Source organism: Bufo gargarizans, chromosome 7 (genome assembly GCF_014858855.1).
Source record: "Bufo gargarizans isolate SCDJY-AF-19 chromosome 7, ASM1485885v1, whole genome shotgun sequence".
NCBI lineage: Eukaryota > Metazoa > Chordata > Amphibia > Anura > Bufonidae > Bufo > Bufo gargarizans.
In genome coordinates this window covers 12882141-12896445 of record NC_058086.1, presented here as the reverse complement: position 1 = coordinate 12896445, position 14305 = coordinate 12882141, and the positions used below count along the sequence as shown (strand labels likewise).

The 14305-nt window shown below is 40.4% G+C and overlaps 1 protein-coding gene across 1 annotated transcript in view; it reads right to left on the bottom strand.

Annotated features, from left to right (window-relative positions):
* Positions 1–14305, bottom strand: part of CACNA1I (calcium voltage-gated channel subunit alpha1 I) — a 917463-nt gene that overhangs the window by 540374 nt on the left and 362784 nt on the right. Inside the window, exons 2-3 of the mRNA XM_044301221.1 lie at positions 7086–7197; positions 5010–5143 (exon numbers count right to left, since the gene is read on the bottom strand). Coding sequence (XP_044157156.1) covers positions 5010–5143; positions 7086–7197 — 246 coding nt within the window. The remainder of the gene's footprint in view (positions 1–5009; positions 5144–7085; positions 7198–14305) is intronic.

Sequence of the window (14305 nt, the reverse complement as noted above, 5' to 3'; positions counted from 1 at the left end):
GAAGGATTGCACATCAGGGCAAAAGCCTAGATGCTGAACCTGTGATGTAAACCCCATGCAAATTGATGAGGCATCATTTCTTAGCGCCTTCCAGAAAATGTGATCAACGCGGGATTGAAACAACTCAACTCAACATCATTATAGCGAGTACAGTAAAATGGGTTACATGCAGGGGTGTAGCTTTAGGGGGTGTAGAAGTAGCACTTGCGACTAGGCCCAGGAGACTGAGGGGGCCCAAAGACATTTCTGCCACACCGGTATTATAGAAAGTGCATGCTGGTCAAGTTAGACCACTGGCTGGAAGGAAGGGGTTAGGTCAAGAATTTGGCCTCAGGGAGCACAAATGCTTTGTGCTTCCCTGTCCGTGGCCACAAAGCACTGAGGGAAGGGAGGCCCAAGCTGAACTTCTGCACCAGGGCCCATAAGCCTTTAGCTATGCCCCTGGTTACACAGATGTTATCCTAAAATGTTCTGCACTATTGTTATAATCCGTATTGAAGGATGGCATCCTGAGATGCCTAATGTCTATTGGTGTTGCCAGGTTATATTCTGCCTCTCTCAGCCAATGTACTTAGTATATTGGGCAGACTAGATGGGCCAAATGGTTCTTATCTGCCGACACATTCTATGTTTCTATGTTTCTAAATAGGAAGGAGGCTTTTCTCACATATTGCCTCTGTAAACTACCGGTAGACCGCCGCACTAGGCTCAATGACGGTTCAGCCTACTTAGGAAATAAAAATGTTAGCCTGTGTTTGCATACTAGGAAGCAACTGGAGCATACCGCAAAAGTATTAATAAGGCCTCCAGCACTTGGCATATGTCAAAATAGTGTCCTATTGGCATATACTAGGCGTAATATCATTTTTGCAGTGGGAGCATGTTGGTGATATACAGTATGCCATGGTATGTCTATACTCCATCGTAGAGTAGGTCGCAAGATTTAATGACTTTGTAAGCTACTATTAGGAAAATATAAAAATTTGGGAAATATGTTTTGTGAAATATACATTTGCTATCTACATTTGCTAAATTATCCCTAGCTGATGCTAGCACTATGTAAGCCCAGCTAATGTGCCAGTTTGGCTCAGCAGCAATATATATGCGCCAATGATCATATTAAACAATTAAACAGTAATGAAGCCAGAATGAAAATTAATGATGATGGCAGCTGCTGGCCATTGGGAATGAGGAATTGTACATACAACATTTTGTTCAGATACCGCCCACCGAAAACAAGAAAAATTCTCATAAGAAACGGGGAAAAAACACATTTTTACTCAGTACAATCCAAATGAGAATGCACAAATAATTGCTGTGAGACAATGTTTTGAATGCTTGGTCACGAGGACTAGATCAATCTAGAATGACATTTATATCTTCCTTTCTATAGGAGATGTATAAATGCCAGAAAAAAAAGGTGTTAAACATGTCATGAATAATAAAACACCACAAAGAACCCCAGGGAAAGGTGCAATTAAAAACAATGGAATTCATACATTTTTAACAAGTTCCCCCCTCACCCCACAGAAAAGCTAAATAAAATACAAAAAAGGAGTCCTGCTGGAATATTGTTCAACTGAGTTAGAGTATGACCGCATGGCGCGATGGTGTCATGTGGCCGTGCTGTGTTTGAGTACCGTGCAACCAAAAGGGTCACAGCGGGCTATAATATAAACTAAAGAAGACTGCACTGTTCAGTGGGTCTGTATTGTTAATGGGCACTCGGTATTGAAGGTGCCACACAGTACTCAAACTCAGCACGGCCACGACGCATCAGTTACACCACTGCAGCATGTGGTCGTAATTCTAGGTCTCAGGGTGGTAGGTCAGTTTGGAGGTGTGCGCATCGGGTAGAGCTGAATTTCACATTTGGCATGTAACTGCTGCTTTTTTTGCACAGTAAAAACTGATTGAGCTAAGGGGGTTGTTCCCCCAATATTAATCAGTTTTATTTTGAGTGGGAACCCAGTGTTTTGTTCCTCTGCATCACTACCGCAGAGTAAGCAAAGGAACACAATACAGTGAACTTCGAAATCAATTGTATGTCCTTGTAAGTGCTCATTCAGATGGCCGTAGTGTTTTGCGGATCCGCAAAACACGGATACCGGCCACATGCGTTCCACATTTTGCGAACCGCACATGGCCGGTACTATGATAGAAATGACTATTCTAGTCCGAATAGGACATGCTTTATCTTTCTTGTGGGGTCATGGAACAAAACTACGGATGTGGACAGAACACGGTGTGCTGTCCGCATCTTTTGCAGCCCCATTGATATGAATGGGTCCGCACCCATTTCGGAAAATTGCAGAACAGGTGTCAACCCATTCATATGGTCGTCAAATGACCTAATATACATATATATCAGTAAGGATGCCTTGCCCACTCTGATTAATCAATAAGGGTTCTGGAGAAGGGCTCCTCTCCTATTAACTCAAAATTCCCTAAAAGGATGTATAAAAATGTTTTGTACACAACCTGTCGAAGACAAGGCAATTGATGCAGTGCTACTGAAACCACGCATATTTAATAAATCACTATGACTAGAAGTTCTTATGCTCTCTGTAGATATCTTTCAAATTTAGCATTGCTCACCAAAAATGTTCAATGGTAATATATTGAAACTGTAAAACACGGAAGATTTTTGGCCATGTCTCCTACACTACCCAGGTCTTTTTTTCTCCAATTCATTAATGAAATTCAGTCCTGAGGATTATACTCATTGTACCTCATTTCTTTATAATTAGGAAGGTAAAAATCGATTTATCAGGTTCCAGACTTGCAGCTGATTGCACTAATTCACATTGTGGAGAATTAATGGAGAGTAGGATTTATAAAGATTCACTAATTTACAGTATGGTGATAATAGAATCGATTATCCAGGATTAACATAAATGGTGAATAGAATTTTTAAACATTTGTTTTTGATCTTTTTCACACAGGTGGTTTAGTTAATTGTAGTTTATAATCCTGAAATTAGTTCTCCATGTACTAACCTGTTGGCGTGTTTGTGCTTGGACATACACAGAGGAGCCAATCTAAAAGGACTGAGCTGCAGTGTAAATCCCATAGGTAGGGGTGACCACAACAACTTAATCCCTTAAGGATTGTCTTTTGCCATCACTGTTTTAGAGGGAGCAGACAGCACTCCTGCTCTACGAACTGTTACTAACAGCTCGGGTTCTTAGAGCAGCTGCTTTCTGTACAGCGAGGATCGAGGTATCTCCAATTCCAACTGTTAACACAGTGACTACAGCATGATCAAAGGGTATTGCCCTCTTTGATTGGCTCACAGCTGGATGAGCCCTCTACAGTCAGTGCTGGGTACCTAGAATGTACCCCAGGACTGTATGTTCAGTAATCCAGCTGTTAGGGCACTCTAGCGTTGTCCTAACTACAGCCTGTGCCATACAGAGACAGGGCATAATGTATTAGCATACAGGAGTCATTAAAAAAGCTAGCAAATAATAAATAAAGTGGCCATTTAAAAAAAAAAAAAAAATATTATTCATGCTCTGCATAAAAGAAAAACACGATATAAACTATATAAAAATGCAACCAAAATAACCTGATAAACTTATTTAACAGGTTATTTAGTATGAAATATATACAGTATAAACAATAAAGTAGAAAAAGCAATGCCAACTTTTTTAAATATACCCTCAAACTGCACAAAGCAAGTGAAATTACTTCTGCATAAAACTAGGCTTTATCTAGCCGTGTCAATGAATAATATAAAAAGTTATTGCTGAGGCAAACATTGAACAAATTAGCTGGTCATTAGGGGGTTAAACTTCTGATTAGACACTTGCTGAAATTTGGATTACCTCAGACTCCCATTAGAAAATGAAGCTAAGCTCTAGTCATTAATCATAGCAGTTTACTAATGGATCAATTATAAAAGAAAGCCAAGTCAGAAACGTTGAAGAACGTAAATAGCTGGTTATTACCTCAAGGTAGTGAGCTAGGAATAATTTTAAGACTAGGACTAGACGTCCAATCTGACAGCAAGGGGGAAGGCATAGGAACCGTCCTGAAACTCTTCAACATCTATCTTCTTTACTAGTGGTCAAGGGTGGGATGGGCTAGGCAGAATAGGTGGAGAACTTGAGTGACATTGAGGGGCAATTCATGGATTTGCAATGAAATCCTAAGATAAGGGAGCAATGGAGCCAGAAGAGGACTGTGGACACTACTACAAATACATGGTAGTGTGGCCAGGTGCGAACTCTACATCTGTGGAGAAGATGGGACCTGCAGGTTCCTTAGAGTTCCTATTATAAATAGGAACACTAAGACTTAGTAGGGAAGTGTGACATAAAGCTTGACCCTCCCCTGCTAGTGGTCACCAGTAGAAAAAAGTGATAGAAAAGTGACATGGGCAAGAAAAGTGAGTATGAGGATCCACTTCAAAAATTTGCTAAAGATCACTTAAGCATTCTGTCATGATAAGAAAAATGCTCAACATGAAAGCTGTTTTGGATAGTGGGAAACATGCTTGGAAAGACAATACTTAAAGGAGTTTTCTGAGACTTTTATACTGATGACCTATCCTCTGGATCTCGATCAGCACTCACAGTAGCGCCGCAAGCCTTCACTCAACTCAAGAAACACAGCCGTACATGGTATAGCTACTGTACTTGGTATCACAGCTCAGCCCCATTCAGTGTGGGCGCCGATGCCTTCTCAAACTGCTGATCTGCAGGGGTCCTGGGTGTTGAGTCCTCACATATCAGATAATGCTCAGATTTTGATGACCTATCCTCCTATAAAAGTCCTGGAAAACCTGTTTAAAAATGTTCCCCATTGAACAGAAGTTGGGTTGTCTCGCTATTTTAAGTTTACATTCCCTAAACAAAGTTTTGTTATAGTCCATTTACATCCATTCCTTGATTGACTCAGTTTTCAATGTCACCTTCGCAACAATCATGTCTTAATCATTTTCCCGTAAGAGAAAACATATCTGCACTGTAAATTCAATTTGATATACTGAAGTATTTACCTACCCCGCCATTACAATGAAGAAATCCAATCTATTCCATGTGTCTCCAAGGTAACATTTCTTTCCAAAAATTCCCAAGGCCACCATCTTAACTACCATCTCCATTGCAAAGAAGATAAAGATGAAGTCATCAAATACCTGATGTGATTGGAGAATGAAAACGGTTAGAAAGTAATCATAATGTATTAATACATGCAACATAGGATTACACTATTAACATTATTAAAGGCATTATCCCCATGAAAAGGACATTTCAAATAAAATATTTTTGCAATTTACATGCAGTAAAAACATTGTTAGATTTTTTATGCAGATTACACTTTCCTCTCTGGTAGCGCCCCCTGCTTTTCATCATTCTGGTCCACCTTCTCCTGCATTCAGAGGTGGACTAACACGCTCAGTATTTTTCCTGGCCTCTTCCTGTCCCCTCAGCGCTGGCATAGTGATCTCATAGAGAAGCAGGTGAAGAGGGTGTGACATCTCTCTTTCATTCATCCCTACTTCTAAAGTCATAGAAATACAGTAGTATATAGCTGTATCTCTCTCTAGACAGTGGAATACAACATTGCGGGGACATGACATACTATACGGTATGTATCTCTGGGGCTATATGTGAGGGACTATTTTGTATGCAAAGGAGGAACAGGTTAACAAGAGCTAATTGCAATGCTTGCCAGGAGATGTAGGTGCTCGATGAGCTGCTATCCACCCACAGAAAGGAAATAAAGTCCTCCTTTGCTATGTGAGCAAATGTAATTTAAAATTTGTGGGATACCTCCTTTAACGATGAGACATCAAAAGCAATAAAACTACAGTAAATACATTAGATGTCTTCAAGATCCTTGAATAATCATATAGAAGAATTTAATGGCAAATTGCGGAACGCACACGGACGCCATTCGTGTTTTGTGGATCTGCAATTTGCAGACAGCAAAACACACAATGGTCGTGTGCATGTAGCCTAAAAGGGAGATCCCACATGAACAATACCAGCATAATATCATATTACAATTTGGTTTGGAATTGTTAAGAAAATGTAACAGGGTACAAGCTGACGCGGGACAGATAGGCTGCGGTTTGAGGCCAGAGATTAGCATAAGGGTACGGCCATACAGTCAGGCTTCTGGATGCAGTTTTGTATGTCAAAACCAGGAGTAAATTCAAAAAAGAGAAGAAGTCGTATCTGTCCTTTATACTTCCTCTCCACTTATGGTCTTCTCCTGATTTTGGCTTCCACAACGGCCTCAGGAAACTTGACAGTATGGCCAACGAGTTCTGTAGTACTAGCAAAATGGATGAGATGTTTACAAACCCTGTCCACACGCTGTCAAAAACTTGCAGTGTAAACTGACCTGAGATGCTGATTTAAATGCATAGCATGTCAATTTACGCCAAGGATTTCCACCACGGATTTAACCCTTTGCAATGCATAGGTTGCAATCCATGGCAAATCCACGGCAATATCGATAGATTCGTTATGGATTTAGCTTCGAGAAACATGGATAGATTCTCCAGCAGGAATATCTCCCATGTAGCTGTACCCTAAGACCCTGTTCACATTTGGTGTGCATATTGAGCATTAGCACTGCGGGTTAATGTACGCACATAGGGCCCTTTGAACTTCACAGCTGCAGAAGGAGTGTCCCTTTGGTGTCTACCAAAATACAATCTACAGCAGCTTTCATATTTTCTAAACTCTATAGGCTGTGCCTTCCTACACAGTGGGCCACCAAAAATAACGCACTGAATACTGCGTGGTATGCAATAAGGTTTTTCTTGTATTGGGTTTTATGGATGGTCTATGTTAGCGTATGGTATGCATTGGGGCTTTAAATTTGATGACTACACTAGGAGATTTTCTCAGGCTTTGACATATTTTGGCAGAAAGTGAATGCTGCCTTATTTGACCGTGGTGATGCATTGCTATACCTGGTGATGCTCATTCCCACCTGTTATCTTTGCCTGTGGGTCTCCAGCTATAAAAGTTTGGGAACTCCTGCTATACACACCAATGCAAGTGATGATCGACTCTTCACAGTTCAGTATGCGCGTCGTATGTTTTAAAATGATAAGAACTTACTTGAAGAATTTGGCACCGGTCAGAGGAACAGTCAACATCTTCACAGGGCTGGAACATTCCCAGAGTCACACAGTTGAGGAGGATTACCATCATGCTCAAACACTCGAACCACGTGAAAGATGGGTCGTTAAGGAAAATAATGAGGTTCTCATCTAGCAAATCATTGTTATAGCATACCATTGAGCATAATGACAATACAGAAATTATACATGATACATTGCATCCCATGCATCCTCTTTACTGTATCACATATTCTGTAGCATGTAGTATTAAGCTGCAGTGTTTAATACCAGCATATAGTTTTCATAAAGAATATTACTATTAACACATGATGCTAAACATCATTACTAGATTGTCCCTCCTAATCTCACCGCTCCTCAGTATGCTTCCGGGTTTCAAAAGAAAAAGAAAGTGCAGGTTTTTTATGGTATATGATATGGTAATAAGACCAACTGATCAAGACATGATTATTACTGCTTAAAACCGATGATGTCATCAAAGTTTACTTGTCGTAACTGATCAGTTTCTGACACTCCATAGAGGCAGTGCACATGACTACTATGGCAATGTTATGGCGGCAGTCAAAGTCCACTGAAATTCCTCTCCTGCTGGTGTGCACAGACGCCGCCTTGCTCACCTGATCCATATCTCCAGGGCTCTGGCGGACCAGTACTGCTAACAGTCCTCTCACCCTTAAATGAAGGTCCCAGCCCCTGGAGTAATTATGCTCCTTCTAAGCAGACTGAGGCCTGCTTTCTTTTCAGCTATGCCTCTCTCTGCCCATGGAACATGCATGAATTAGATATCCAGCTCTTAACGGGCCAGTGTGCACACACCCTAATTTTTTGCAGCCAATGGGGTGCTTTAGGCACCTTCCCACAGGGGAAAGTGCCTGAGCAATAGGTTCTAATGTGCTAGTTTCATGCAAAAGTACTCCATTAGTTTGCTTACCTGTGCTAACTTCTGCCTGACTTCTGGAATTAACTTTTCACTGCCTGATCTTCACTTTGGCCCTAACCTGCACCTCAGACTGTTTATCAGATTGCATATACTCTGCCTGAACTGATCTTGGACTGTCCCTGACTACTGTCTCACCTGATTTTTTGGGTGCTCTGCACCTGTGAATCAGCAGTCACTGAACAGAGCCTACCACCAAGACAAAGCAAACTGGTGGATTCCATGCAGCAAAGTCTAGATTTCCATACAGAGGTTAAAGTGTATAATCTGGGGTAGAAAGGACTTAGATAACACCCTTAGGAGTAGCCCCAAATCAAATCTCCATTATAGAGACCATGATTGAAGAATGACTAGGTTGAATTTCTTGCCATAACACTCTCCTAGTGGCTACCTATAAATCCCTGAATACAGATTTCAACAGCTTTGATTGAGTTCAACACCTGCTGTATCAATCAAAAGAGTTAGCTCCCCCTAGTGGTGTCTGTGTGCAGATAGAATCATATACTATAGTAACAATAGAGATATTTTATTAAATGTAATCAGCACAGAATTTTGGATCTAAGAATGTAATGGTGGACATTAGTTTTAAGATTGGACTGAGCTATCTCACAGAGTTTTGCTATGGGGCCCTTTAGTTACCAATGATATAACTATGCAGTACTATATACCTATTCTGTTAGTAGCTTTTATATAGTTTATATAGTCTACTTTCAAAATTGTATCTTTTTTAGTGTTATTATATATAGTAATTCCTCTGCTTCTCAGATTCTGAATGTTGTTCTCTGAAAACGTATCATTGTTAATTAATGTGATTCTTAAATGAAAACTTTTCTAGCACAAATTGTTTGGTTTTTAGAATAGGAAATTATGTTGTCAACATCTATCAGATTTAGCTAACGATAGCCTTTCTCATGGTGTCAGAGCTTATGCAATTACAAAGTAAATTGGTTCTGACTATTTTTTTTTTTTGCTGTCCTATAAATCGCAGGCAAGTGCTCAAATACATTTAATGTTTCTGCAATAAAGTATGAAAAGTAAATAATGGATCTTTAAGATGTTGGCTGCTACTACTTTCCGCAGTATTTATAACATGCAGTTTTATTCTCACTAGCTTTTTGCCCACAGACAACTACATTAACACAGATATGAACCAACTTTTCACCTCATAGGGTTTTTTAAAGAGGGTCTCCAGGCTCCTCTTACTAAGGTTCATTTACCTCAGTATTCATGTGGAAATCATGTCTCACGGGTGGTTCAGTAATCCGTACTTTATAATCATTTTGCCCTTGCTATATGGAAATAAGTTCTCCTTGCACTGACTCCTAAAATCTCAGAAGACAAGGCTGCACAAGGGGAGGGAGAGAGCAGCAGCCTGGGCCAATGATGAGGCAGGGGGTGTGTCTCAGACTACCTTAGATTACTGCAAACACTGCAGCGGAAGTGTAGTCACAGATCACCGACGTTCCTCAGTGGAGCTGAGAAGCAAGATCTGAGGAAATTAACTAGCACATAAGCAGCACCATAAACGTAAAATGTAGAAGCCAGACACTATTTTAAGGAATGGTAGCTTTATGACTAGGGATGAGTGAACTCGAACTGTATAGTTTGGGTTCGTACCGAATTTTGGGGTGTCCGTGACACGGACCCAAACCCGGACATTTTCGTAAAAGTCCGGGTTCGGGTTCGGTGTTCGTCGCTTTCTTCGCGCTTTTGTGACGCTTTCTTGGCGCTTTTTGAAAGGCTGCTAAGCAGCCAATCAACAAGCGTCATACTACTTGCCCCAAGAGGCCATCACAGCCATGCCTACTATTGGCATGGCTGTGATTGGCCAGAGCACCATGTGACCCAGCCTCTATTTAAGCTGGAGTCACATAGCGCCGCCCGTCACTCTGCTCTGATTAGCGTAGGGAGAGGTTGCGGCTGCGACAGTAGGGCGAGATTAGGCAGATTAACTCCTCCAAAGGACTTGATTAACTGATCGATCTGCAGCTGTGGATCATTGAGCTGCTGATCCTCAATTGCTCACTGTTTTTAGGCTGCCCAGACCGTTTGACAGTCACATTTTTCTGGGGTGATCGGCGGCCATTTTGTGTCTTGTGGTGCGCCAGCACAAGCTGCGACCAAGTGCATTTAACCCTCAATGGTGTGGTTGTTTTTTGGCTAAAGCCTACATCAGGGTGAAGCTGTCACACCAAGTACATTTAACCCTCAGTAGTGTGGTTGGTCAAGCTATCACACCAAGTGCATTTAACCAGCAATAGTCTGTTCATTTTTTGGCCATATACTAAATCAGGGGCAAGCTGCGCCCGTCACCAAGTGCATTTAACCCTCAGTAGTGTGGTTGGTCAAGCTGTGACACCAAGTGCATTTAACCAGCAATAGTCTGTTCATTTTTTGGCCATATACTACATCAGGGGCAAGCTGCGCCCATCACCAAGTGCATTTAACCAGCAATAGTGTGGTTATTTTTTGGCCATATCCCAGTCTAATTCTGTCACTAAATCCATACCGGTCACCCAGCGCCTAAATACTAGGCCTCAAATTTATATCCCGCTAAATCTCTCGTTACCGCTGTCCTGTTGTGGCTGGGAAAGTTATTTAGTGTCCGTCAAAGCACATTTTTTGTTCTGGGTTGAAATACAATTCCCAATTTAGCAATTTAAAAATTTAGTGGTTTCTGCTGTATCAGATCTATTTGAAATCTATCCCTAAAAGGGTATATAATATTCAAGGTGCACATAGGGTCATTCAGAATAACTTCACACACCCGCTACTGTGCATTTCCAAGTCTAATTCTGTCACTAAACCCATACCTGTCACCCAGCGCCTAAATACTAGGCCTCAAATTTATATCCAGCTAAATCTGTCCTTAGTGCTGTAGCTGGGCGAGTTATTTAGTGTCCGTTCAAGCACATTTCTTGTTCTGGGTTGAAATACAATTCCCAATTTAGCAATTTCATAACTTAGTGGTTTCTGCTATATCAGAGCTATTTGAAATCTATCCCTAAAAGGGTATATAATATTCAAGGTGCACATTGGGTCATTCAGAATAACTTCACACACACCCGCTACTGTGTATTTCCAAGTCTAATTCTGTCACTAAACCCATACCTGTCACCCAGCGCCTAAATACTAGGCCTTAAATTTATATCCTGCTAAATCTCTCGTTAGTGCTGTAGCTGGGCGAGTTATTTAGTGTCCGTTCAAGCACATTTCTTGTTCTGGGTTGAAATACAATTCCCAATTTAGCAATTTCATAATTTAGTGGTTTCTGCTATATCAGAGCTATTTGAAATCTATCCCTAAAAGGGTATATAATATTCAAGGTGCACATTGGGTCATTCAGAATAACTTCACACACACCCGCTACTGTGTATTTCCAAGTCTAATTCTGTCACTAAACCCATACCTGTCACCCAGCGCCTAAATACTAGGCCTCAAATTTATATCCTGCTAAATCTCTCGTTAACGCTGTCCTGTTGTGGCTGGGAAAGTTATTTAGTGTCCGTCAAAGAACATTTTTTGTTCTGGGTTGAAATACAATTCCCAATTTAGCAATTTCATAATTTAGTGGTTTCTGCTATATCAGAGCTATTTGAAATCTATCCCTAAAAGGGTATATAATATTCAAGGTGCACATTGGGTCATTCAGAATAACTTCACACACACCCGCTACTGTGTATTTCTAAGTCTAATTCTGTCACTAAACCCATACCTGTCACCCAGCGCCTAAATACTAGGCCTCAAATTTATATCCTGCTAAATCTCTCGTTAGTGCTGTAGCTGGGCGAGTTATTTAGTGTCCGTTCAAGCACATTTCTTGTTCTGGGTTGAAATACAATTCCCAATTTAGCAATTTCATAATTTAGTGGTTTCTGCTATATCAGAGCTATTTGAAATCTATCCCTAAAAGGGTATATAATATTCAAGGTGCACATTGGGTCATTCAGAATAACTTCACACACACCCGCTACTGTGTATTTCTAAGTCTAATTCTGTCACTAAACCCATACCTGTCACCCAGCGCCTAAATACTAGGCCTCAAATTTATATCCTGCTAAATCTCTCGTTAACGCTGTCCTGTTGTGGCTGGGAAAGTTATTTAGTGTCCGTCAAAGCACATTTTTTGTTCTGGGTTGAAATACAATTCCCAATTTAGCAATTTCATAATTTAGTGGTTTCTGCTATATCAGAGCTATTTGAAATCTATCCCTAAAAGGGTATATAATATTCAAGGTGCACATTGGGTCATTCAGAATAACTTCACACACACCCGCTACTGTGTATTTCTAAGTCTAATTCTGTCACTAAACCCATACCTGTCACCCAGCGCCTAAATACTAGGCCTCAAATTTATATCCTGCTAAATCTCTCGTTAGTGCTGTAGCTGGGCGAGTTATTTAGTGTCCGTTCAAGCACATTTCTTGTTCTGGGTTGAAATACAATTCCCAATTTAGCAATTTCATAATTTAGTGGTTTCTGCTATATCAGAGCTATTTGAAATCTATCCCTAAAAGGGTATATAATATTCAAGGTGCACATTGGGTCATTCAGAATAACTTCACACACACCCGCTACTGTGTATTTCCAAGTCTAATTCTGTCACTAAACCCATACCTGTCACCCAGCGCCTAAATACTAGGCCTCAAATTTATATCCTGCTAAATCTCTCGTTAGTGCTGTAGCTGGGCGAGTTATTTAGTGTCCGTTCAAGCACATTTCTTGTTCTGGGTTGAAATACAATTCCCAATTTAGCAATTTCATAATTTAGTGGTTTCTGCTATATCAGAGCTATTTGAAATCTATCCCTAAAAGGGTATATAATATTCAAGGTGCACATTGGGTCATTCAGAATAACTTCACACACACCCGCTACTGTGTATTTCCAAGTCTAATTCTGTCACTAAACCCATACCTGTCACCCAGCGCCTAAATACTAGGCCTCAAATTTATATCCTGCTAAATCTCTCGTTAACGCTGTCCTGTTGTGGCTGGGAAAGTTATTTAGTGTCCGTCAAAGCACATTTTTTGTTCTGGGTTGAAATACAATTCCCAATTTAGCAATTTCATAATTTAGTGGTTTCTGCTATATCAGAGCTATTTGAAATCTATCCCTAAAAGGGTATATAATATTCAAGGTGCACATTGGGTCATTCAGAATAACTTCACACACACCCGCTACTGTGTATTTCTAAGTCTAATTCTGTCACTAAACCCATACCTGTCACCCAGCGCCTAAATACTAGGCCTCAAATTTATATCCTGCTAAATCTCTCGTTAGTGCTGTAGCTGGGCGAGTTATTTAGTGTCCGTTCAAGCACATTTCTTGTTCTGGGTTGAAATACAATTCCCAATTTAGCAATTTCATAATTTAGTGGTTTCTGCTATATCAGAGCTATTTGAAATCTATCCCTAAAAGGGTATATAATATTCAAGGTGCACATTGGGTCATTCAGAATAACTTCACACACACCCGCTACTGTGTATTTCTAAGTCTAATTCTGTCACTAAACCCATACCTGTCACCCAGCGCCTAAATACTAGGCCTCAAATTTATATCCTGCTAAATCTCTCGTTAACGCTGTCCTGTTGTGGCTGGGAAAGTTATTTAGTGTCCGTCAAAGCACATTTTTTGTTCTGGGTTGAAATACAATTCCCAATTTAGCAATTTCATAATTTAGTGGTTTCTGCTATATCAGAGCTATTTGAAATCTATCCCTAAAAGGGTATATAATATTCAAGGTGCACATTGGGTCATTCAGAATAACTTCACACACACCCGCTACTGTGTATTTCTAAGTCTAATTCTGTCACTAAACCCATACCTGTCACCCAGCGCCTAAATACTAGGCCTCAAATTTATATCCTGCTAAATCTCTCGTTAGTGCTGTAGCTGGGCGAGTTATTTAGTGTCCGTTCAAGCACATTTCTTGTTCTGGGTTGAAATACAATTCCCAATTTAGCAATTTCATAATTTAGTGGTTTCTGCTATATCAGAGCTATTTGAAATCTATCCCTAAAAGGGTATATAATATTCAAGGTGCACATTGGGTCATTCAGAATAACTTCACACACACACGCTTCTGTGCATTTCCAAGACTAATTCTGTCACTAAACCCATACCTGTCACCCAGCGCCTAAATACTAGGCCTCAAATTTATATCCTGCTAAATCTCTCGTTAGTGCTGTAGCTGGGCGAGTTATTTAGTGTCCGTTCAAGCACATTTCTTGTTCTGGGTTGAAATACAATTCCCAATTTAGCA